The sequence below is a fragment of the Coptis chinensis genome, chromosome 9 (genome assembly GCF_015680905.1).
Source record: "Coptis chinensis isolate HL-2020 chromosome 9, ASM1568090v1, whole genome shotgun sequence".
NCBI lineage: Eukaryota > Viridiplantae > Streptophyta > Magnoliopsida > Ranunculales > Ranunculaceae > Coptis > Coptis chinensis.
In genome coordinates, this window is record NC_141464.1 from 29,948,651 (window position 1) to 29,975,408 (window position 26,758).

At 37.5% G+C, this 26,758-nt stretch overlaps 1 protein-coding gene across 1 annotated transcript in view; it reads left to right on the forward strand.

Annotated features, from left to right (window-relative positions):
• The first annotated feature begins 745 nt into the window (after window positions 1–745).
• Window positions 746–26,758, forward strand: part of LOC147475503 (hyperosmolality-gated Ca2+ permeable channel 1.2-like) — a 29,940-nt gene continuing 3,927 nt past the window's right edge. Inside the window, exons 1-9 of the mRNA XM_086583008.1 lie at window positions 746–961; window positions 1,122–1,442; window positions 1,560–1,715; window positions 2,252–2,387; window positions 11,179–11,280; window positions 12,876–13,079; window positions 14,872–15,212; window positions 15,707–15,952; window positions 17,605–17,929. Coding sequence (XP_086439134.1) covers window positions 1,129–1,442; window positions 1,560–1,715; window positions 2,252–2,387; window positions 11,179–11,280; window positions 12,876–13,079; window positions 14,872–15,212; window positions 15,707–15,952; window positions 17,605–17,929 — 1,824 coding nt within the window. The 5' untranslated portion in view covers window positions 746–961; window positions 1,122–1,128. The remainder of the gene's footprint in view (window positions 962–1,121; window positions 1,443–1,559; window positions 1,716–2,251; window positions 2,388–11,178; window positions 11,281–12,875; window positions 13,080–14,871; window positions 15,213–15,706; window positions 15,953–17,604; window positions 17,930–26,758) is intronic.

A 26,758-nucleotide genomic window follows, 5' to 3' on the forward strand; every position in this document is an offset into this window, starting at 1 on the left:
GAGAATTCCAAAACCACGGTTGAAATTGTGAAAGGAGTTTAAGGAGGTCTTTTCAATTTCCGTATATTTATATCAGGCCTCTATAGCAGTCTAGCATCAATAGTTTGTCCACATCATAGTACAAAATATAAGGATATGAATATTTATCGATATTCAATTTATAGATATGTATCGTGGATATATCTATTTTTTTGGAAATATTTGATATTGTTTCACATGTAAATATCGTAGATATATCTAAAATATCGATAAATATCGTAGATATTTTTTTATATATCATGATATATTTTTTATATTTATTTGAAATATAATATTAAATATTAAATAAAATTGTTATATATACAAAAATATTAATAAATATTTTAAAATATATATAAATATTAAAAATATCATCGAAATATTACTGATATTTATAGTCGTATATATTTCTGAACATATCGTGATATTTATATATTTTTCTCTGAAATCTGGATAGATATCTCCCAATACCATAATATATTGGGATATTTTGTAATATGGTACGTATTATTTGCTCCCTAAAGTCCTAAACAGTCAAATCACTTTCAACGAAAAACTTCTTTTAACCCACTCCTCTGGCCCCACACACTATAAAAAACACACAAAAAACTTACCGAAAATATATCCGTTATTCGTCCTACCCCGTGCCCACTCACAACGACACAAACAGTCAATATCATCAAATCTCACACTACGGTCTTTATTGCCGACACATATAAACAGATATAAGCAAAACCGTTTTTTTTTCCTATATATTAAACAAAATAATAAAAACCTTCTTACCGTTTTCACACTTTTACGACTCCCGTTCTCTTTCGGTTTCTTTTCAGTTTCTAATCTTTATATAGAATATCAGTTTACCTCTTGAACCAGTTCTACTTCTTCATTGTTCATTTGTTTTGTTTCAACTACAAGTAAAGTAAAGTAAAGTAAACTTTTTAAGGTAACCAAACTAACCAACCACTCCTTTCATTCTCGTACTTGTTCAGATCTTCTTTGTTGAACTGTTTTTTTTTTAGCGTTGAAAGAGTTTAAATTAAACAAGTGTATGTAGTTGATGGATTGTTTGTCAATTTAGATTGTGGGAGTTTAATTGTTTGCAGGGGACAGATGGCTACGTTTAAGGACATAGGAGTGGCAGCGGCAATTAATATACTTACAGCATTTGGTTTCTTGGTGGCATTTGCATTTCTGAGATTACAGCCATATAATGATAGGGTATACTTTCCAAAATGGTATATTAAGGGTCTAAGACATAGTCCAAGACACTCGGGTGCAGCTGTGCGCAAGTTTGTCAATTTAGATTATAGATCATATCTCAGTTTTTTAAACTGGATGCCGGCTGCACTTAAAATGCCAGAACCCGAGCTTATCGACCATGCAGGCCTTGACTCTGCTGTTTACTTGCGGATCTACTTACTTGGGTACTTCCCTCCACTAGTTTTCAAGCTTTTCTTCATCTTCATCTTCATGTTCATGTTCTTGTTGGTTATCAGTTTTCGTGCTAATTATTGCTATTTTGGTTATTTTTGTCCTCACAGACTCAAAATCTTTGTTCCTATTGCGCTCTTTGCTTTTGCAATCCTGGTACCTGTCAATTGGACTAATAAGACACTCGAACTTCTTTCAGCTTCAAAACTCACTTACAGTGATATTGATAAACTTTCTATCTCGAATATTCCAAATGAATCAGAAAGGTTTGTAACCATCTCTTACTGAGTGCTTTATCTTGCGCATTCAGGTTGTCTATAGCAGAAATTTCAGGTCTGGTAATGCTATTGTTTAGAATTTACAACATGATGTGAAGAAGAGCATCTCGAAGAGAATGAAAACAAACATTGGATACATAAAATCGTTATTGTTTTTTCATGGAAAATAAACCATGGAAGCCAATGTATATCCGTAAATGTTATTTTTGTTTTCGTTTGAAGAAGAAATCTACAGTATATGGTACATGTTGTGTATATATATTTGATGTCTATTCATGCGACTTATCTCTCAAAATAAGAAATTTTCTTTTTTCTTTTGAATATCCAGCCAAGTTATAGGAGATGGAATGTTTATGTATATATTTCTTACAACTTTTACGTTTCACCATCCGAATTTCAATATGCAAAACTTGGACACTGTTTCCTCGAAGAATTATATTTTTCCAAATCATTTGCACAAAGTTTTGTGATATTTTATATGACGCTGTGAACAAGGTTTTAATATTTCTCTTTTCTCGACGTAGGTTTTGGGCTCATCTTGTGATGGCTTATACCTTTACCTTCTGGACATGCTATGTTTTGTATAAAGAGTACAAATTAATAGCTGGGATGAGGTTGCATTTTCTTGCGTCAGAGCAACGCCGACCGGATCAGTTTAGTGTAAGTTTATTTTATTTTTTATTTTTTTTTTTTCGTCATCAATTAATTACATATACATTTTGATCTGTATTTTTTGGTGATTTTCCATTCGGACTGGACCCAATTATGGCAAACTATTTATAGGTAATTTCTCATAAGTGCTGATTATCTTTATCAATAGATCCATCTCTAGTTTACCTGTGTGTATGTCAATACTTAAAAGTATTGAAAAGGATTGAGAAGATCATATGGAATTTGTTGTGGACAGCTCTGAGGAGATCCATACATAAGAGTTGTTGAACTTGAAGAGAGTGTGTATGTTGAACAAGATGGGGTTTGGCATTTAGAAGGATGCACAAATTCAATATGGTTTTGACGGCTCTAGGCTCTGTGTTTGGAGATGAGAGTGGCCAAGTATAAACTGTGGAGAGTGGTCTAAGTCTAGATTGTGGAGGAGAGTGGTCAAGTCTGGACTTGGGATCATCATTTCTGGAGTGGGATAATGTGCACAATCATTGGTTCCCTTTGGCTGTGGGCAATTCTATGTTTGGGATCATTAATTTTGGGTGGGGGCACAAAGAAGCTATGGTGTTTGGAAAGTTATTTGGGGCGAGATTTAAGTTAGGGGAAGGAGCCAAGATTAGATTTTGGGAGGATTTTTTGTTGGAAGATGAATCCCTTCTACTGGTGTTTTTGAGACTTTGTGCTTTCTCTCTCTTTTCCAATCAACTCATTTGTGGTATCAGGAGATTAGATATTTGGAATCTTGGGTGGGATGTGGTCATGGGATACTCATGTTTTGACTGACTAGGTATTGCAAGTTTTGCTATCTTCTTTGGGAGTTTAGATACATCCCTAGGGAGACTTAGTACCTCTGTTGCATGGGTACACCCTAATTTCCTCTGTATTGCGTACCCGTGTCGTGATACGGACACGGACACGGACACAAGCAAAACAGGACCCTAATTCTCAGATCTCGCCGTGTCCAAATTGTCGTACCCGTGTCCAAACCGGACACTCGTCTCCGTACCCATGCAACACAGCTTAGTACAGATCCTCTTTTGAGCCGGCTCTCATCTCTGGAGTGTAGCTTCTTTAGATTCCTCTTTATAGCTGAGTTGCTAACTTTCGGTGTGAACCTCCTGTTGTACCATTAGGTCCTTCTAATAAGTCTTTGTAAGGAATCTCCTCGTAGAGATCCTCAGTGCGTCCCACAAATATTCTTGAAGATGGACCACAAATATGTCGTAGAAACAAGGAATTGGTCATCAATCACGTGCTAGACACATGGTACTCTGTATTTGCTCCTTGAGCATGGTCCACTTCCTATGCTGGATCACGTGATTCAGTTTCTTGTTTACTGCCTTGCTATGATGCCCAGATACAGATAATACCGGTACAAGGACACAGGTATGGGGTACAATACGGTTTTTTCAAAATTGAAGGATACAGGTATGGTTAGGGTGTCTATTCTTATTACTTTTTATTACATATAAGTGTATTTACGTTGGTAGTTTACTTGATATGTTGTTACAAACATTCTGCAATGGGCCTGAAAGGACTGACTATCAATGTATTTTGAATATGTAGGCTTCTTCTTACTTGGGTGACGCTTACCATAACAAAAAACTTGATGTTCAAAAATACAACAAAAATTTATTTTACAGCTGTTTTTTTATTATCAGCAAAACAATATTCTATTAATAATAATAGTGATGTAATGTGAGAGGTTCACACTACCCAAAATACAAGCATACAAAAGCGAAGCCTCAATCACGGCATCCCATCTAAATACAAGATCCTCCAATTTTAATCCCCATACACATCCTGGACATCCCTAGACTGTTCATCAAAAGTTTTACAATTTCGCTCAAGCCATAACGACCAAGTAACAGCGTGAGCAACAATCAAAGAGAGGAGATGACCCATCATTGAAATCTGACCCTGTGGCTGACAATTGAATTTACCCATAATCCCTTGTGATAGATCATCATAACACTTGAGAGACTGCATGAAGTAATCCCATACCACTTGCGCCACTTCACAGTCCAAAAATAAATGTTGAATTGTTTCCTCATCCTTCATGCACATTATACACCTGTTAACAAGAATCTTACCCCTCTTTCTTAGATTATCCGAAGTCAAAGTCCTACCCCAACATAGAGCCCACACAAAAAAACAAACCTTTGTAAGGGACTCTTTTGTTCTATACATTTTTCCACGGGAAGTTCAGACTACTCAAATGCAACGCTTGAATTCTCCTCTCCTCAATCAGTTCATACAAAGACTTTGAAGTGAACGATTGCACCTTTCCCAACCATTTCCATGCATCATTTTCTGCGTTTAGTCTTTGATTAGCTAGCAAATTTAAGAATTCGCTAATCAAATTCAGCTCTCTTTCAAACAAATTCCTTCTAAAGTTTAGATCCCATGACTGAACCCCATTCTTCCATACAACATGTTGTTCAACGGTACCATACTTATTTTCTGATATGGCATACAACTCCTTATAGCAGATTTTTAATGGGGTTGTAGAGCACCACCTATCTTCCCAAAAAAGAATTCTATTCCCTCTTCCCAATTTAAAAGATAATTCATTCTCCACCAAATCTTTATGTTTCATGATCCCTTTCCAAAGACTACACCCATATGTACTACTAACCTTCTTAGTGAACCAGCCCATTCCGTCTAACTTATACTTGTCTCTAATCACATCTTTCCACAGACCACATTCTTCATTACAAATCGCCAAATCCACTTGGATAACAGAGAAGAATTAATCTCTCTAATACGTTGAAAGCCCAGACCCCCATACTCCTTAGGAAGGCAAACTCTATCCCAGGCTATCAAATGATAACGCTTGGCATCATTTGTTGTACCCCATAAAAAGTCTCTCATCATTTTCTCGAGAACATTCGCCACTGAAACTGGTATTATCAGCAAGGAGAGAAAGTAAATAGGCATACTTTTAAGTGTGGATTTGATGAGAGTAATCCTACCCCCCTTCGATAGATACTTGCGCTTCCATATGCCTAGGCGTTTTGTGCATCTTTCAATAACCGGATTCCACACACTCTTTACCCTGTATCAGAAGCAAGAGGCAGACCAAGATACGAAGATGGGAGAGTACCAGTTTGACATCCCAATGTCAAAGCCAGTGAGGCTAAGTTGGGGGGATATCATTCACAGCAAACAACTGAGTTTTGTTCAGGTTAACATGTAAGCCTGAAACCGCTTCAAACCACATCAGAATATCACCTTCAAATTGATCACTTGATCTATCTTAGTTTCAAGGAAAAAGATGGTATCATCTGCATATTGTAAAATGGGGATAGATGGACTTGTAGCTGCTGCAATAAAACCAGAAATCAGACCATTGTCTTGAGCTCTGAATACCATTCTCGTTAAGGACTCTGCAACAAGCACGAACAGGAGTAGGGATAGTGGGTCTCCCTGACGCGAACTTTTCATACTAGTGAAGAAACCTTGTGGACATTCATTAACCATGACCAAGAAATGTGCAGTAGATAAACATGCTTTTATCCATCGCCTCCACTTGGACCCAAACCCGTCTCTGCCCAACAGATAATCAATGAAGGACCAACTAGCTCTGTCAAAAGCCTTTGCAAATTCGATCTTACAAACCAGCCCCTGAAAACCATTTCTTCTTCTAGTATCAATCAGTTCATTTGCAACTAGTACTTCATCTTGAACTTGTTGCCCCTCTAAAGATGAGCCCTGGTATGCACCCGCTAGTTGATGCATCATTGTCTTCAGTCTAAGTGTTAGCACCTTAGCCACTATTTTATACACTCCCCCAAGAAGACTAATAGGTCTGAATTCACCCACCGTTGCTGCCCCATCTACTTTTGGTGCCAAAGTAATAAATGTCGTGTTAAACCTCCAATTGATGTAGTAATCAACGATATGTTTTTTAATAACAGCTTGATCTTTTTCCCACTGACCATCAATTTTTAGTTTGGAAATGGAATTGCTATGAAAGCGAGCATTAGCAATCCGGTGGAATAGTCTGTACACCTCTCTCCCTCTTTGTTCCATTTAGTCTTAGCTCTTGAAAACCAATAAGTTTCTTCCAGATTTAGTTGGTGTTGCAAATTCCGCTTAGTTTCCTCTTTCAAATCCAGTTCTTGACTTGAAAGATCAACCTGTTCCTCCTTTTGTTCTAGCTCACCTAGAATCTTTTGATAATCCTTGATTTTAAGATCAAATCTGCCAAATTTCTCCCTGTTCCATTCTCTCAGTTTCATCTTCAAGTGTTTTAGTTTCTTGTTGAAGACGAATCCCGGCTTTCCACTAGCATCAATCTCATTTCACCAATTCTCCATCAGCCCTATCAGTCTTGTTTCTCCAACCACGTTACCTCAAATTTAAATGGATGAGGACCTCCTTCGGAACAACACTTTTCCAAAAGAAGCACCCGACGATTGGACAAATTGTATCTTAATGCCTGCTCACTATGTTCATTAAACTGTTCAATCCAAGATGAAGTCACCAAAAATCTATCAATTCTGCTCATCTTTGGACATTGTTGATGATCCGAGTATGTGTATTTAGCACCCGAAAGATTAAAATCCATCAATCCGAAACTATCAATAAAGTCGTTGAAAGTTCTCATGTCTTTAGAAATTCTGCCACCCCTCCTCCTTTCTTCTGTGAATCTAACACTGTTAAAGTCACCCCCTAAACACCATGGAAGATTCCACAACCCACTCACATCAGCTAACTCGTTCCAAAATTGCTCCTTATCTGCTTGATCAACCGGTCCATATACACTAGTGAGCACCCACTTGATCCTAGCCCATTTGAAGAGCAAATAATTGATAATGAGAATGTCCCTTTGAGAGACTCCTCAACAGCCAACCTATCAGTATCCCATATTATCACCAATTGATCCCCTGACCTGCCAAAATTTCCAGTATAAGGAATGAAATCCACGCATGTGCGCTTCTACCCCACAAATGAGTGATAAAATTATCATTGCACTCTTCCTTTTTTGTTTCTTGCAGTGCTACAATCATCGGCCTATGTTTAATCAGTCTCCTTAATCTTCGGCCTATGTTCGTAGATCCCCTCATGTTCCATGTCATAATGTTAGTCGACATTAGAAACTGATTTACCCTTCACATTTACCTCCTTGTTCTTCATGAGAACATGAAGTTCTTTCCCAGCCCTATGATTGATACCTTTTAACTTATCTCCTGCATAGTACTGTTCCCAACGGAACCACTGTATCATCAACCCACTTATCAGATAATTGCGTCTCATCCATGTGAGAAACATGAGCTGATCCAGTCGAACCATCCTGAGTCTGTAATGATTCAATGAGAAGCTCTTCATCCTCAGAACTGTCATCCTCCACCTCACCCGACGATCCCAATCGCCTTCATCATCCTCAACAATCCTATCAGATTCTGCGCTCCTACCTTCAGTGGCTGTATCATGCACCAGCTCCTGATTTGGGTTATTAGAACATACCACGAGACTTCTCATGCGGAATTGAGTGGGTGGTGGTGATCCCTGATTTGAGTTAGGTCCAGTGGTAACCTTGTCCATAATTCCAGAGAAAGTATCAGGAACATAGAGCCCATTTAGATCTTGGGCCTGCCCACCAGACCTTTCAACCCTATTCTTACTATGGGCTTGGGTATGTAGGCTTCCTTCAGCACCTCTATTTTCATATCAAATTCAAATTCGAATTTTGAACTTGCTGTTGACTTGTTACATGAGGAATGATTGTATGGTCATGTATGCTTCTACTAGTCTGACTTGCTCTACCATTTGTAGCCACCTCAGCAAAGGAACGGGTTCGAGATGCCCCATTGGAAACAACAAAGAGATCAAATAGAGCAGAAAATCTCATCTCTTCTACTTGTCTAAAATGCAGATGGCAATCTCTTCTCTTCTGGAGGAAGCCATAACAGCCTTCAACAAACAGAAATTCCAATCTTTTCTTCTTTCTCTTTTCATTTTTCGGATACTGTTGAAAAAAAAAAAAAAAAAAACAGATTGATGAGTGGACACGTATCGGAACCATATCCTGTACCTGTATCAATGTTGTACCCAATGAACACGGGTGCTAAAGTGCCGTACTGGGGTATCATAGCTGCTATGTCTCCTTTATTGCACGTATAGAATCATGCATAAAGGGCTCTTATATGTATAAAAATGTAAACAATTTTATAGTTGCTCAATCCAAACTTTTGTTTCAAAACAATCAATGTATGGATATGATGAATTTTCTTTAATCATATGAAATACCAGTATCCCTCTTTGACAGCTCTAGATAAGATGTCAACTTGGAATGTTCCATCGAGTTCCTGTCTGAATGCGCTTTAATCTTCTTAAGCTTCCACTTAACTATTTGGTCTATTTCGACCTTTTTTTTTGCTGGGTCAACTATTTTGACCTTGGAAATCCCTTCAGAAACGTTCTTTCTTGGCGATTATCTCCCCTGTAGTCTTTGTTGCTTAATTTATGTCTAACTTATATACTTTAGTTTATTTATTTATGAAGGGCACTGAAGGCCTTCTCCATAGTTCGTTGAAGGCAACTATAACTATTAAACTTGGATTTTACCTGTGAAGGCCTTCTTTTTGTATTTTACCATTCATGCATTGTTTAATAACTCTATTGTCTTACTTGGATGTGGAGAGGGATCATGTTTTTTTTTTTATCGGTAAAATGTGATGTGTATGTATAATCATAAAGTCAAATTTTATAGGATGAGATATCCCACTCAGATACAACAAAGGAAAAGACAGATACAAAATCGATACTAGAAAAAAGAACTACGACTATTAGAGAAAACTAAAACAAAGGGATGCAATCATGCATGGCCGAGGAAGGAATCCCATCTGAACATAAGGTCCCTGAACGATGTATCTGTCCACTATTTCCAGAACTTCGACCAGAGAAAAACGAATCCCTAGATTGCTACAATCACCTGTGCCATAGTGATCGCACATCCATCAAAGTGTCATTTGTTCCTTTCCGGCCACAAAGCCCACATGATAACAAAATGTAAGATGCTCCACATTCTGCATCTGTTTGGGGAATGGACACTAATCACCTAAGTGCTCAACAAATCTTTCATTGACCGAGGAACAACCCAATACACCCCAGAGTGGCCCACAAAGTAACTCCATATCTCCCAAGAAAAAGGACAATGAATGAGAGTGTGACTCACTGACTCCCCATCAGCCATACACAAGGGACAAAAGTTAGTGATTATTTTCTTTTTCCTAATAAGATTGTCTATGGTCAAAATCTTATTATGAGTCGCATACCAAATGAAAAAGAAACAAAACAAGGAATTTTTGCTGACCAAATAAAAGAACTAGGAAAGTCTGGAATCATGACCCCTCCCTCGGGTGTTAGCCAGTAGATGAGAACACAAAGAAAAGTAGAAAGACTTGGCTGAGAATTTCCCATTCTTTTCCATAGTCCAGTGGAGAGGGATCATGTTGAGGGACGGGTCCAGGATATGGACATTGGTAGGCTGAGGAAGAGTAAGGAGGTGATGGGATCAGTTCAACACGGAAGGCACAGAGATAACGGAGACTTCAAAAAGGTTGAATTAAATACAGAGGAGGAATTTCTGGGCTTTGCTAAGAAGTGGGGTGAACAAGTTAATGCTAGCAGGGAGAATTGTTGATGTTGTTGGATGCTACACCTCTATATAATATTAAAGTCCCTACCCCCCGAAAGCCTCGCAAATGACGAAATTAATCCTGGCATGTGGAGAGGGTCAGCTTACAACCTTTCGCTCTGCTCACCTGGATACCAAGGGAAATGACTTATTGATGGGCAATATTGGAATAAGGACTTGGAAAGATGGACAAATTGGAAGATCTTTGAGACAAAGCCCTTCGGATTCAATTGAAAACAAAACATAGTTCCCTATCTGAATCTTTGTCTGAATATTCTGTGATCCTATGGAAGGGCTTCCTGCCAAAAGTTTGTCTTAAGCAAAAGGGAGAACTTCTAACTGGGCCTCAAAACTTATCGACTTGTGAGAAGATCTGTGTCCCTGGCTGTGTGCAATGGAATGGAGGAGGTGGAAGCCAGAAATTATGGAAGAAACAGTAAGGGAGAGGGTGGACAGACAATAGTAGGTGCTATGATGATCTAGTTGATGAGGATGAGGACGAGGATAAAAGAAAAATTAGATTTAGAGTACTCTGACGGGGAGTATGGCTCGTGGGAAGATGAGGATTGATGATGAACATGGTCACTTTGCAGGTTGCTTAGGTTGGTGTATTACTTGTAGACTGGGATTTTTCTGGTTCCACCTCATGCTGGACTCATAATTTTTTGTTTTTGCTTTTTTTTTTTTCTTTCTCTTTCTGTTGCTGTTTCTTGTTCTGTTGTGTGTTTCTGTTTTTGGTTTTTAGTCTGTTAGGTTGGAGTACATGGGTGGTGATGGGTGTACTGGGCTTATGGGTACCAGTGCCCATTTTCTTGTTGCTCGATATCTTCTGGTTATATGAATATATTAACTTTTCTCCTTGTATAAACTAGTTATAGTTACCATGGTTTATCCATTTTTTTGGTAATCATATTTCTACACTGGTGTGTACGTAGTTTTCCTTTTGCTCTTCTTTAACAGGTAAATCTGTAATGGTGTGCTGGCTGTTCTGTACTTTATTTCTTTATCTGAGAATTTTGATTTAGTGTAATGCTTTCTCCATGCATGAAACATTCAAAGATTTCGTCTGTACGCTGGAGTTGTGACTTGGTGTTATGACTCCCCTTGATTTTGAAATATCTAATATAATTTAATCTTTAACAGGTCCTTGTTAGAAATGTGCCTCCTGATCCTGATGAATCGGTCAGTGAGCTTGTGGAACATTTCTTCCTGGTCAACCATCCGGATCATTATCTCACTCATCAGGTTGGATGCTTTAGTGTGCTTTTCTGAATCACATGTTTCCATTAAAAGAAAATCTTGGGACGATACGCATACATATGATACAAGATGTGCTTTTTATTTTCAATCAGTCATACAATTACAACACTGATTTAGATCGTATATTTGTTTATCAATTTTTTCTTTTATTGCACAAATATTGTTGGTATTGATCGTTGCAACATGAAGTAGTAGTCGAACCACAATTTGGAAAGCAAGTCTTTAATGAAATACAAACTGCTTGAGGTTGTTTTGTAGTTTTAGTTTTTTTTTTAATACCTTAATGCTATGATGCACGGGTACGGACACCGATATGGTGAAACCGGTACAGGGTACAATACGATTTTTTTTAAATAGTAGGATACGGGTACGGCCTATGGGTACAGCCAATGAATATGAATATTTTAAAATATATGTGTATTCTGAAAATTATGTTAGTAGTTCTTTGAGTAAAGTTAGGCAGGAATATGTGAAAAACTATTATAGCACATGTCAAAGTCAATACAGTTTGAAGCCTCAAGAACAATTTACATTTCAACGGAGTAGAACTATCGGATCAGGTCTATTTTAGGGATTCCAGTACCCTAGAAGTATCTAGTACCGTATCGGTATCGTACCCGACCGATACGGGTGCAATGACATTTTAGGAGTATCCGTGCAGCCTTAATGATACAATGTTTTCAGCATCTTCTTCCTTTCGCCCCATCATTGTGCAAAACTATTGTGGACAAACCAAGAAGGCAAACCAATAAACAAGGCTTTGGAAATAACAATAAAGAAGGCAAACCAATAAACAAGGCTTTGGAAATAGCAAAAGATTCTGGAGATGGGGTGCTATGCTACTGAGCTTAAATGAAATGTCCTGGCAAGTAGCCACTTAATCTTTATCGCCTTAAACCACATGTTCTTGTTATCCCCCGTTTTCTTGTCCAAACTATAAGCCAGCTCACTGGTAACGTGTCCAAAAGCTACACATTGTTTATTGTTGGAGTGTCTTTTGAGTCGTATTATTATTTGGACAGACTAAAGTGTTTGGCAATGACAATGGTTGAGATTGGATAACGAGGCCTATAACTTTTGCAACTTTTGCAAAAAAAAAGGTGTCTTCAAGGCATGCTAGTATGTCTGCTACAGCTACTGGTACTGCCCTGGCCAACTAGTGCCACAGGCACATTGACATTTTTTAACTTTGTTTTTATTTCTGAAAATGGTCTGGAGTGTTGTGAGCACTATAAAAGGGTTATGTTATGGCTAGTGTGCAGATAGGGATGGACTTCTCTAGTGAAAAATGAGTCATCTATTGGTGCTGCTTTGTGCTTGATTGAACGCATAGGACCAAAGTGAGCCCAAGTATATTGTGTGTTTAATGGCACCAAGCCACCAATTGCCAAAGTATTTCTGTGAGCTTTTGTTAGAGAGATGATTTTATGCATTGCTCTGACTTGATCATGATATATAAATTTTGTTAAATTCACGTCCTTCTCTATGTCTTATGGACCTGTGTGCTGTGTAGAGACTCTTATCTCTCATTTTAGTACTAGTGTTTTTCTTTCAATACTTATCTATAGAATTTTACGCAGGTTGTATTCAATGCAAACAAACTTGCTAAATTGGTCAAGAAGAAGAAAAAGATGCGTAACTGGCTTGACTTTTATCAGCTTAAATATTCTAGAAACCACCAAACAATACGACTGACTACAAAGGTAGGTTTCCTTGGTCTATGGGGAGAGAGAGTGGACGCAATTGACTTTTATACCACAGAGGTTGAGAAACTCTCAAAAGAAGTAAGTACTACCCTTGGAAGTCTCTTTCCTTATTAGCTCCAACTGCCTGCCTTTTTTTCTCCTTTTATTTTCTTGTCTTTATTGGTGAATTTGAATGACTCTTGGTACATTTGCATTGGTTGAACAATTTTGGAAGGTCAGACTCGCTGAATTTTGTTTTCTTCTACAATCTGTATAACAAATTACATGAGCAAGTAATCAAAAGCACATATAGAATCAATTTATAAATGCTCTCTGTCGGATCAGGAATCCGCAGAAAGGAGTCAAAGGACTTAATTAGAATGATAGAATCTATCAAGAGACGTGCAACATTGCTATCTTAATTCCAGGAAGCATGTTCTATCCATGAGTAATAAACCAAAACCACACATGATATATACTATATAGTAATGCCTGTAGGACTAGGAGTCAGCTGAAGGGACGTAATGGGGAATACTGAATCCAGCCAGAGATGACAGATGTGTGACATTGCTCATCTGAATTCCAGAAAAGTCCTGGCTGACTCTGGAAACTGGTTCCCACCCAAATGGGATATGTACATATAGTACATATATGTGTATTTGTCACTAACTCCAGCTTTTGTAGATGAAACTTATTTCTTTTTACAAACTCAAAATTATATGGTGTACGTACCGTCACTTTTAACTTTGCTGAAATCAATATTTGGTTCATAATCCAGAACCAAGGCAGGAAACCTTTTGACTACATGAATGTGTAGTTGGTCACAAATAGAACACACTTCCTTAACGGTGATTATTCAACCATGGAGGTAGCCAACTTTTAGACAACATACCCTGTTTACCAATTTTCGGAAGGGAAACGGCCTCGTCTACTGGACAATTATATGTTACACCACTCTTCTTTTATCTTTCTTAGCACCATCTACATATGGTAAGAAATTTGGCATCCAACTCGAAACCAATTGGCAACGAGTGGAGAGGCCCTAGGGCATATATTTTTTAATGCAAGACTTTAGATACCGAATATGGGATTATAATTCACAGGACCTCATGTGGCACATTTGAGATAAAAACGTGAGAAATGTTTCAGATGGGTGACGCGAAGTAAATGGGCCCCTCAAAGTCTACTTTGATACCATGTTAAATTTGGGCATTTAACTCAAAACCAATTGGCAATGAGTGGAGAGGCCCTAGGATTTGTGTATTTTAATGCAAGGCTTTAGATACCCGATATGGGATTATAAATCTCAAGTTCTCAACAAAGACAAATATACATCTGAGTTTACTGATCAACACACCTCACACACACCTGTGTGTGTAAACAACTAAACATATAGTTGTATGAATTTGTACGAGTATTTTATGCATACTGAGGTTCAACCAGCCTTGATTATCAGGGACTGTTGAGTACTTGAGTATTCTTAACATATGAGTTGGCTGAAGGTGTCTTTGGAAGTGCTATGTATCATTAAACATAATTATTGAAGCAAAATAGAGATGCATGTCTATTTATGTGACAGATGTTCAATGATCCTGGAAGACACAAACACCAGTATTTACATGAAAATAGGAGAGACCAGTTTTTCCTATTATTTTGTAGAGCTTATGCACTTCATTTTTCATTGCAATAGATTACGAAAATTGTTTCTTTATTTTGGTGAGGATGATGATGTCCATGGCAATGAAATCATCTTAAATAACCTTCCTTTCCATGCGTTTATGTTGCAGATACATCACGTACTTGCATGAGATTGTGTACTGTCATATTTGCATTAGAGCCCTTTATGTTGTTGTTATTTCTGTTGTAACTCAGTTGTGCTTGGTTATGCCAGATAGAAGCAGAGCGAGAAAGGACTACAAGCAATCCTAAGTCTATCATGCCCGCAGCTTTTGTTTCCTTCAGAACTCGATGGGGAGCGGCTGTTTGTGCACAAACTCAACAAACCAGAAACCCAACCATATGGTTAACAGAGTGGGCTCCAGAGCCTCGGGATGTATATTGGGAGAACTTGGCAATACCATTTGTTTCGCTCACCGTTAGGAAGCTGATAATGTTTGTTGCCTTCTTTTTCCTGACCTTCTTTTTCATGATTCCGATTACTTTTGTACAATCTCTAGCAAGCATTGAAGGAATGAAGAAAAGACTTCCGTTTCTGAAACGTATAATCGAAAGGTGAGTTGCTCTCGTCTGATGCTTCTTGGAGAGTCAGTTTGCTTTGCTTATTTCTTTGTAATGTCATGTAATGTTGTTATGTGCTTTTCCTCCACTGAATTGTGATAATCTGTATCCTTACGTAAGGCTTATAAATCTTATTCAGTTTTATTTTTTGTTGTTAAATCAGTGTGTTGCTTTTTAAATGATATACTCATTTCTTTGCTACTTTCTTCTGAGTTTGTGTCTATGTATCCAAATTTTGGCTACGAGCCTACACTTGACTACTATTTTGTACAATGACCATTTTTGGAATTAAAGTCTCCTTCAACTTTACTTGTCTCTTTCTCCTATTTCTGTATTGAGAAATTGTCTTTGCTGACTAGTATGAATGTATCATGTAGCAGGCTAACAGCTTTAGTATTTCTTACATTCATGCTATCATTTTAGTGATTGATATTCTTATCATCTATATTTGCTCATTTTTTATAACACTAGCACTTACTTTTGCCCAGGCATTTCATCAAGACATTGGTTCAAGGTTTTCTACCTGGACTTGCATTAAAGCTATTCCTCATATTCCTGCCGTCGATATTGATGCTGATGTCTAAAATAGAAGGATATACATCCCGATCTTCTCTGGAGAGGAGATCTGCATCTAGATATTATTTTTTCCAACTTATTAATGTCTTCTTTGGGAGCATAATGGTGGGAGCTGCATTCGAACAACTAGATACTTTTCTGCACAAGTCAGCAAATCAGTATGTGCTTTTGACCAATGCACCATTTCATCTTCATTAATTTGTACGACACTTTTTCGGAGCATAGTTCTTGTTTTATTATTTGAAGTTCATAATGCTTCTTGTTCAAAATTGGTGCCCATTATACTAAACCTGTAACACCTTAAGCTCCATATTTCACCAGCCAGCTGGTTTGGTTACATATAGAATACCAAGGGGCACTATCCTTGTAACAATGCCAAATTATCCTTGAAAATGAAATAAATACTTGTCAAGAAGTAGATCTGGGAATCTACTTAAGGTACATGTCAGGTCAGACAAGTTAATCAGTAGGGGTATATTATTATTCAAGTTATGGTTAGGAAGGAATATGACATTCTGACATACTGTGAATGATAGTAGGAGCTAGTGAAGGAGGTTTTATGTCAATCAATGGTCTTTTGTTCTTTAGGTTTGAGGTGGATTGGAACAGAGGAGAGGTGAGACACATTTCGAGCATTTGTGTGCAGAAGGGATTTTTCATGCTATCCACAGCTTTTGTTTTTGTGGTGTTGTTATGTTGTATGATCCCTCCTTGACTAGTTGCGATTCCTAAAATTTTAATTGGATTTAATTATTAAAATAGTGTTTATAAAAATAAAAATACCTCTCCCAACTCTTTAAATGACCAAATTTTATACCAGGGAAAGACATATTTTGAAAATTTTATCATGTTCATATTGTTATTTCTATAACTAGTGAAAATTGGGAGGGACAGCTGACCCTCCTCAAGTTTGAAAACTTTAACATATGCATATAATAGATATAGGAGGGAAACGTGTGTGTTTTGGTGGCGTGGTTGTTTCTCCCCTCAAGTTTGAAATTTGTAAACCTTCTTGATGTAATTCCTCATTTTTATTTTTACTGAAATCACCTGCCCATTTGAATTAAGCATCCATGGGGGATGAAACCCTTACAAGAGATGGTGTACAAAACATAAAATCCAAAGCACATAACACTAAGTCTTCCAAGGCAAGGCCATTTAAAGACCAAACCATCTTCCTCAAGTCTTTCAAGCATGCACCATCACCAGCAATCTCCAAAACACAAGCATTACGCTCTTCATGGCATCAGATTGGTGATACCCAAAGGCATGCCCCACAAGTGCACTAGTCAAGGTGTTGTGGCCTGACAAGTTTTTTGGTTATCACGCCTTGACTTATTTTTTCCTCGTGTCAAACTTTTAGTATTGAAATGTTAGCATGCATTTTCTTCCCTTAATAATTTTTTGTGTTCTCTTTAATGGCTGAAGTTCTTTTTAAAAATTGTTTGTGCGCATGTATTTCGCTCTCTCTTTTTCTTATCAGTTCTACATTTCTATACCTACTTATCTAAGTTAGTTCAACTATCATCAGATATTCCAATTAAATGATCAGTGTTTACAACCAAAAACGTTAGAAAAAAGGTTTCACTCGTTTTCGCATGTAGATTTTGAAAACTCCCATTGTCATCCCCTCCTCACAACATGCATACAATGAGATAGTAGGTTCATCCATGTGTGGAGCAAGCTTTTAAGTAAATTGATCTAATTTGATTTACAAAACATGGAATTGTTCAGAGTATTTTGAGCACCACGCTTTGTAAATTTGGTCTTTGTTGGGATTCAAACATGGATTTCTGTTGATTTTGTGCAGAATTCCACAGATAATTGGAGTAGCTATTCCAATGAAAGCGACTTTTTTCATAACTTTTATAATGGTAGATGGATGGGCTGGAGTTGCTGGAGAGATTCTACGGCTCAAACCACTGATTTTCTTCCACATTAAGAACTCTCTTTTTGTGAAGACTGAAAAGGATAGGGAAGAGGCAATGGATCCAGGGAGTCTTGGCTTTAACACGGGTGAACCACAGATACAACTCTATTTTCTACTTGGTCTTGTTTATGCCGTGGTGACTCCCATGCTGCTTCCTTTCATAATAGTGTTCTTTGGCCTGGCATTTGTTGTATACCGGCATCAGGTATGTATCTATGATTTTCAGGAAGTCATGTTATGAAATTTTTGTTTTTTTCAAGTATGAGTGAGGATATATTTGTTTTTTCTCCCATAAAGGTATATTTGAGTAGAGATTTTTGTTATCGATGCAATAGTCCAGTATTTTTCTACCCCTCTAAATTGGTACAAACGTCATCTACATCTCTCTTTTGCTTGTAAAAATTTTTATGTAAACTTGAGCTAGAAAAGAGTAGTTTTGAACTAAGACAGAGTCTGTTTCAAGTAATTAGTAGGTGTTTCGGATTAGTATTTTGGTATCCACCGCTAGAAACCCTATAATGATATTTGAATTTTAAACTTGTGTTAGAACATAGTAGTTTTGAATTATGATGTATCTTGTTGGACAATGGATGAACATTAATAAGATTTAATAAAAACAAACACCTAAAACTAGGGTTTTTATACCTTCAAACTAGAAGAACAATTCTCAAAGAATTAATATTCAATAATCACCATCTAACAATGAAGGCCTAGTTGCCTCTGTATAATAAACCACATTCCTAATTCTACTTGGAGACCAAAATAGAAATCTTACTAATTAACCTAGATCTAAAACAAATAAGAAACTATACTAATTTAATAACACTACTAATAACATAATTAGAAGTAATTAATATTCTTCCATGCTCATGTTCCATGCTCATGCATCAGATAGAGTCTGTTTTAAGTAAATATTAGGTGTTTCCACTGCTAGAAACCCAACAAAAAGGATGCAAGTGAAGTGAAAATCTTGCTGTCACTTCAAAACTGAAAACCTTGGAGGTGGAAACACTTGAAACCGTAGTACAAAATACTGTGCCGGACTAATATATCGGTTTGGGCAATTCCTGATATTTTTGACAGATATCATATTTCTAGTGTTGGCAAAGTGGGGGTTGGAAACACTGAAATGCTGGCACATGGTGATAAATATCAAAATATTTTTTAAATTGTTGTTGGTCAGAGGAACATGGTAAACTGGAGAAAATGTGGTGTAAACCATGTTTGTCAATAATATGATGCCATTATACTTAGTTTTGGGCCAACAAGTCTCAATTACATGCATTTAAGAAAACCAAACATGGTGGTAGATATCAAAATATTTTTTAAATTGTTGTTGGTCAGAGGAACATGGTAAACTGGAGAAAATGTGGTGTAAACCATGTTTGTCAATAATATGATGCCATTATACTTAGTTTTGGGCCAACAAGTCTCAATTACATGCATTTAAGAAAACCAAACATGGTGGTAGAAGTAGTCTTTACTGAGACAATGTAAAATATAAAATTAAACATCAATGTACTCAAATTTATTAATTTGGTTTTGGAGTTAGAAATCGGATGACGAACTAATTTCGTTCAAATTTGAACTAAAATTGGATGGAGAAGAATTGATTTTGTTGAACAAGTAAATGGTGACTGTGTGAGAGTGGAGAATGGAGGAAAGGGTTTAAATAGGAGAGATGAAGAATGGAGATTGGATGGAATGAGTGGCAACGAGGTAGAAATAGCAAAAGGCAGTGCATTATACCGAAGTGTTGAAGGCAAGGAAAAAACAAAACATGGGAAGAAGAAAGAGGAAGGAGACGAGAACACAAATCTAGAATTCCAATTAGGAAGTCTGTTCGTTCTTCGTTGCTTTGTTTACCATAAGAAAGTCTGGTCATTGCTTTTGTTTTGGACTTTTGATATTTTGCAAGTCATGTTTAATGCAATATGATGATAAGTTCGGAATTTGGATAACTACTAAAAATACCACAATTTATTGCGAGAAATTGACGATAAGATGAGGTTCCCATACTAGGCAAAGATTCACCATTTTTCGATACTGGTTGGTCCAAAAATTGGTGTAAACCGCTAAATTCCGCGATATTTTGTGGCAGTTTGTACCATGCTTGAAACACTCCTGTTCTGTTTCAAAACCAGTGAGTGAAAGGGAGCATGTTGTGTGTTCAATTCCCTATTGGACCATTTCTTCTCACCCCCATAAAGATATTTGAATTTTAACTCAACTAGGAGATTTGAGATACATTGTCTAGTAGACCAACGCTTTGTTTGAACTGAACTGTATCCCTTCCCGTCAAATTTGAGATACTTGACCACTACAGAAACTCTTTATTTGCAGAATAAAAGTTTGAAGTGCCCATAATTATTTGGGAATTACTATTTAGTTTTAGTTTTTTGTTTTAAAGAGTGTTGAGGCTGGCGGAAGGTACGCCATAATGTCGATAGAAGCATCAATTTATACCTTCCTGCACATGAGTGCCTTCAAGGCATGGGACGTTTCTAGTCTATAACAAATAAGGTTTCTAAAACCAAATAGGAAAACATCTAGTAATTGCCAACTAAAATATCCAGTGGTTTCTAAAATTGTTCGGCCTGGTGGTAGTGCACTAGTGTGCATGGTGCGATTGGATCATTTTGTGGCGTCTCAACATCATTTTGTTAACATTGACTGCCCAATTTTCTTTTTATATATTTTTTATCTAATTTTTTTTTGATGGATAAGCGAGGTTGTTAGAGAGTCCCATACCCCTTTTCGTTAATAGAAAAGCTTGATTACATTCTCATATACTTTGTGCCTATTACATCCTCATAGACTATTTTCCTTACATCTTCAGAAAAAAAACTTGGTACAATTTCAACAAAACTAACAGAAGGGATATTAGAAGCTAAATTATCTGCCGGCCTATTAGCTTCCCTATATATATATATGCTTCAAAGAGAAAACTTCCATCTGTTCAATGTATCTTCTAATTCTTCCCATCATATGCTTGGCCTGCCATGGGTAGTTTCCTTTTGTGACAAAGGATACTACATTTTGTGAATCAGTTTGTGCTCTCACCTTCTTGATACTCCTATTGCTTGCCAGCCTCAATCCTTGTTCTATTCCTTGTAACTCTACCAGAGCAATAGAGTTATAATCTGATTTTCCCTTTGCTGCTACTACCACTTCACCTTGATCATTCCTTATTGCTACTGCCCATCCACCATTAGTCCCTTGAACCGTGCCATCTGAGTTGAGTGTGTGCTCTCCCTCATTTGATTTCTCCCAAGTGCAGTAAATCTGCTCATGCACTTGTTCTTCAATCTCTATGTTCCATTATTGCTGCATAAGTTTTGATCTCTCAGGTCCTAATTCCATTTTGATATTCAAAGATTGTAACTTAATCTTTACATCTTGAATTATCAATCTTGCTACCTGTTGTGAAGTGCATTGTTTGTGGCTGAATATCCTTTCATTTCTCTCCCTCCAAGTCCAATAAATATACCCATTGAACATAAGTCTCAATGCGTCTTTTTTCACACCTTTTCCAGCACAATGGTTGAGTAACCAATGTGTTCTAGCATCCCATGTTTCTGCTCCTTGAGTGTTATATCCTCCAAACACTAACAACAAATTCCACACCACAAGAGAGAAAGTACATTGACAAAACAAATGCTCCACTGTCTGTCTCTCTCCAACATAACACACAAGTGTCATCAACAACAACTCTCTGTTGCTTCATCTTCTGCAAGGTTTTCAGCCCCCCTTTAAATGCCATCCAGCTAATGAAAGAATGTCTTGGTATTTTGTTAGAGTACCAAACAATCTTATGCCAATGAACTGGTTGCTTTGTTGTTCTAATACAATGGTAAGTGTCCTTCATGTTGAACTGACCCGAGAGTGAGGCAGTCCATATAACTTCATCTTCCTCCCCTCCAGCTTGAATTTCATGGTCCATATCTTCAATGATTTCCGGTAGTTGGTTCTTGATATGCACTGGAATCTCCCATTTGCCATCCACTAGGAGATTTGATATTTTAGCATTGTAATTACACCTTGAATTATACAAAAGACATTGAGGAAAGTACGCATGTAGAATACCTATATGATGCCAAGGGTCTTTCCAAATACTAGTCTTCTGCCCATTCCCAATCGCATGCCTTGCTGTGAAACTTGCATCTTTCCTCTCTTTGAGAATCATTCTTCAGTTCCAAGAACAATTAAAGGAGTCTTAAGTTGCCAAAAGTTCTTGCCCTTGATCAAATTCTGATTCACCCATTGTACCCATAGAGTATCCTTACCACTAACAATGTGCCACAAATGCTTCATATTTGCTGCATGGTTCATTGTATTCAAATCTCTTATACCCAACCCTCCTTCATCAAATGGAAATTTGGTGTCACTCCAACTAATTAGAGCATTAATATCATCTATTGTCTTCCATAGAAAGTTTCTACACAATGCATTAATATCATCTATTGTCTTTTGAGGCAAGATAAAAGATGACATCCAATATATGCTCACATTGTTGAGAACTGATTTGATGAGTTGAAGCCTCCCTGCATATGATAGTGATTTCCCTTTCCAACTCTGAATCTTGGCCATGACTCTCTCCGTCAAACTAGTGCAATCCACAGCTTTAAGGCTAGTAGAAATAAGAGGAACTCCGAGATATCTAACTGGTAGCACTCCCATTGGAAATTCAATGATAGTTCCAATTTCTGCCTTAAGAGTATCATCCACTCCAGAGAAGAATAATGCACTCTTATTAATGTGGACTTCAAGCCCTGAACTGAGCTTGAAGTGTTGAAGAGTGTTCTTGAGACGGACTGCTGTACTAGTGTCTCCATGCATGTATGCAATCAAGTCATCTGCAAATGACAAGTGAGTGATAATAGGATTTTTACATCTATAATGCAATTTATATGTACCTTCTCTCACTTGTTATTTCATAAGATTAGATAACATCTCCATTACTAGTACAAAGAGATAGGGAGACATAGGATCCCCTTGTCTTATCCCTCTAGTACTAGTGAAATAGCCATAAGGAGCTCCATTCACCATAATAGAAAACGTAGGTGTCTGGATACAAGCTTTGACCCATCCAATAAATCTACTTGGAACACCAATTCTGCATAAGGCAAACTCCATTACTTCCCATCTTACTGAGTCATAGGCTTTCTTCAAATCCACTTTTGCAGCACATCTTGGAGGACCCGAATCTAGATGATAGTTATGCAGCTCATGAGACAAGAGAATATTATCTTGAATACTTCTACCTGAGATGAATGCAGATTGATTATTTGAAACCACTTCATGTATGGAGAACTTCATCCTTCTTGTAAGGATCTTTGTAATGCACTTGTAAAGCACACTACAACATGCAATAGGCATGTAATCACTCAATGAGGAGGGGCTTCTGCATTTTGGTACCAAAGTAATACAAGTTGTATTCACTTCTTTCAACATAGCACTTGATCTGAAAAAATTATAAACTGCCTTAACATAATCATTCCCAACCACTCTCCAAGCTGCCTTAAAGAATAGAGAAGAAAACCCATCAACACCCGGAGCTTTATCACTATCTATGCCTGCCAATTCCTCAATGATCTCATCCCTTGTAACCTGATCTTGTACTCTAGCACGTGTCATCATCAATCCTCTTACTAGGTTGAATATCTTGAATGACTGAAAAATCAATCTCCCCCATCATACTAGGATTGTATAGCTCTTTATAAAAAGCCACACATTTGGCCCCAATCCGATCCACATCCTCAATAACACCTCCATTTCTATCCCTTAAACATGTTATCTTATTGGTGACCCTTCTTGCCTGAACTGACTTAAAGAAATAGCTTGTATTGCTATCTCCCCCACTGCAATTACTTGGTCTCTGGACTTTTGTTTATGAACTGACTCCACGGCCTTTGCTGCACCCACGTACTCTTTAATGCATTGCCTTTCTTTCCAAATCAAACCATTATCCACTACATTTCTATTCCATTACCCACTACATTTCTATTCCATTCAATCAAAGCCAACTTGACCTGCCTCAACTTCCTACATAGGATTCCCAACAATTGGGACCTCCCAAGCCTTGGCCACTGTCTCCATGAATCTCTCTTCCTCAACCTAGAAATTAAAAAATCTGAATGCCCTTTTCTTCTCATTTTTCTGCTTCATAGAGTACACTACCATTGTTGAATGATCAGATGTAGCCCCTGGATTCAAGAATTTAGCTTCATAATCCATACATTCATGAATCCATTCAGCATTGCCCAATACCCTATCCAACTTGCACCATGTTCTAACCTCTTGCTTATTACTCCAAGTTAGAAAATTACCAGAGTATTTAATATCTACTAACCCAGAGTAAGTAACACAATCTAGGTTACATGGACATGCCATATTTTGAAAAAAATCTGTGTCGGATACGTATCACGTGTCCATGTCCGTGTATTTAATTTACCTTGAATTTCTGATTTACCATCTAATTTAATAAATTTATAATTATTAAAAAATTAATTAATTATTCCTATCCGTGTCCCCGTGTCGATCTTCAACTGCTCGCCGTATCCGACACCCCATATCCGTGTCGGACACCGACACGCGTGCCGGTGTCAATGTAACCTAGAACACAATGTAGGAAATCCATGAAATGATGTGGTCTATTCTCATTACCTCCTACTCTTTCTTGAGAATTCAATATGGAGTTAAAATCACCTACCAATAACCATGGTGATTGTATTTTACAAGACCAATCCTTAATTGAATTCCAAAGAAGCTTCCTCTCCCTTGCATAATTACTGCCATAAACAACAGATAGAACAAAGAACTTACCATTATTCATGTGCACTTCTACTGTAATCATCTGAAGCTCTTTCTGCAACACTTGCAGTCTGCACACTTGGGGATCCCAACATATACTTATCTTTCCAAGTTCACTAAACTGAAAATTACTCTCCCATTGCCACCCTGGACAACATACATTAAGCACTTGATCTATATTCCTTTCTGTAACTTTAGTTTCTACCATACCCATAATACTCAACTTATTCTTCTTAATCAAATCTTTTACCTCTATTTGCTTGAATTTCTTATTAATATTCCAATATCCCAGATTTATCTATTTGAGGGATTAAGGTGACCATACTTGGCAGCCACCATAGGATCTTTTACTCTATCACTAGAACTGATGTTTTCATTTGCACCCCTAGCACCTACCCTGAGAGCTCCACTATCGCCACTTCTCTTGGCAGCGACCTTAGAGCTATTAACTTTCATATTACTAGAACTTCCTTTTAAAATGCTTTGAGGAATTCTAGTCTCCTTTATGGGGAGAGAACCCTGACCTTTTGATAAATCAGCTAGCTTCCCACCCATGCTCTTTCTTCTCCATCATGCCTTCTTGCCCCGACTTCTCTGGTATAGGATTTGAGGTTTTTCTTACTTCAACTTGTTTAGCTTGAGGCCTTTCTGTAGTCACCACATTTGTTCTAATAGGGCTAGATTCCTTCCTAGGCCTAAAAGAATGCCTTTTGGATGGACTCTCCCATCCATCTTCTTGCTCTACTACTACCTGCACTTCAACCCCCTTTTCACTCTCCTTTCTATTCTCATTTGGCTCTTCAATGGCTTTCTCATTTGAACTACCCATCTGCTCACTTTCCTTTGTATCTTTCCGAACCCATACTGCCTTCTTCTTCCTCTCTTCTATTTTGTTCCTTTTGAATTTCTATAGCTTTCATGCATTTGGCATCATTATGACCAAAGACATTGCAAATACAGCACTTGGGAGGCTTCCAATTATACTCAAACGCGATCGTCACTTCTTTGACACCATCTAACCAAAACCTCTTTAGGGTATGTACTGTCTGTACCAACTTCAATACACACTCGAGCATGAGAAGTTCTCCTTTTAGTTTCTGTTAAGCGATCTGAAAACATAGGAACTCCAATGGCGCTTCCCACTTGACTGAAACACCATCCTTATCCCATAACTCCATAAGATAGTTCTTCATGATCACCCAAATCGGGAGAGTTTTGAGTTCTTGTGTCTCGGCCTCCACAAATAATTTCCAAGGTCTAATAACAAATAACTGACTTGCAATAAAGAACAAACCTTTTTCAAGTACTAACCTTTGGTCATCTTCACTCCTAAATTCAAAACTAAACATGTTTGATCCATACGTATTCATTGTGAAAGAGTTTTTTAAACCCCATGCACGCTTACAGATTTCTTTCACACAAGGAAACCCTAATTTTCTACCAACAAAATTGTCCATAACAAGATGCTCATACTTCTTCTTCATGGATGTGAACTGTGTGGATTTGACTCGAATAACAGGCTTCCCATCCACCATTAACGGTGGTATATAACTCAATGTTTCTTGACCAACCGAATCTCTACCAAGAACATCAGCCCAAGAACTTGTTTTTATAGATCCCACATCTACTACTTGCCCTTGCTTTGGATTTAGATCCATAGTAGAACATGATTTCCTATTTTCAGATCCATTCACATTTAGAAACAAAGAAGAACTCGGTTTCCTATTTTCAGATCCAATCGCATTTAGAGTCCTAGTAGGACTAGGTTTCCCTATTTCAGATCCACTCACATCCATCTTCTCCTTCTCTACTTCGGATCCAACTCCACATCAGATCTTGCTTGTTTGTCGAGAAAGCTCCCATCTTGTTGAAATTGCAGCTGCTCTTGCGATTTTGAAACCCTATTTTCTAGGGTTTGGACTTTCCTCATGCTCCTCCAACAAGTCTTGATGAATCCGAACCATCCTCCTTTGTGTCAACTTTTCAAGTGATCCAAGACCATATTTCTTTACTACTTCACTCAATCTTCTCTACTTCTTCATCTTCTAGGTCGTCTCTAATGGGTGTTTTAGGGTTTGTATTAGGATTTGGTGGCTATTTTTTCATGTTTTTTTCTAATTTTTTGACCAATTACTAAAGTACCCCTAAAGGGAAAATCGCCCCCTTAAGGCCACCATTAATAACTAATCAAGCTAATCTTTTCTAGTCTGAATAACACTAG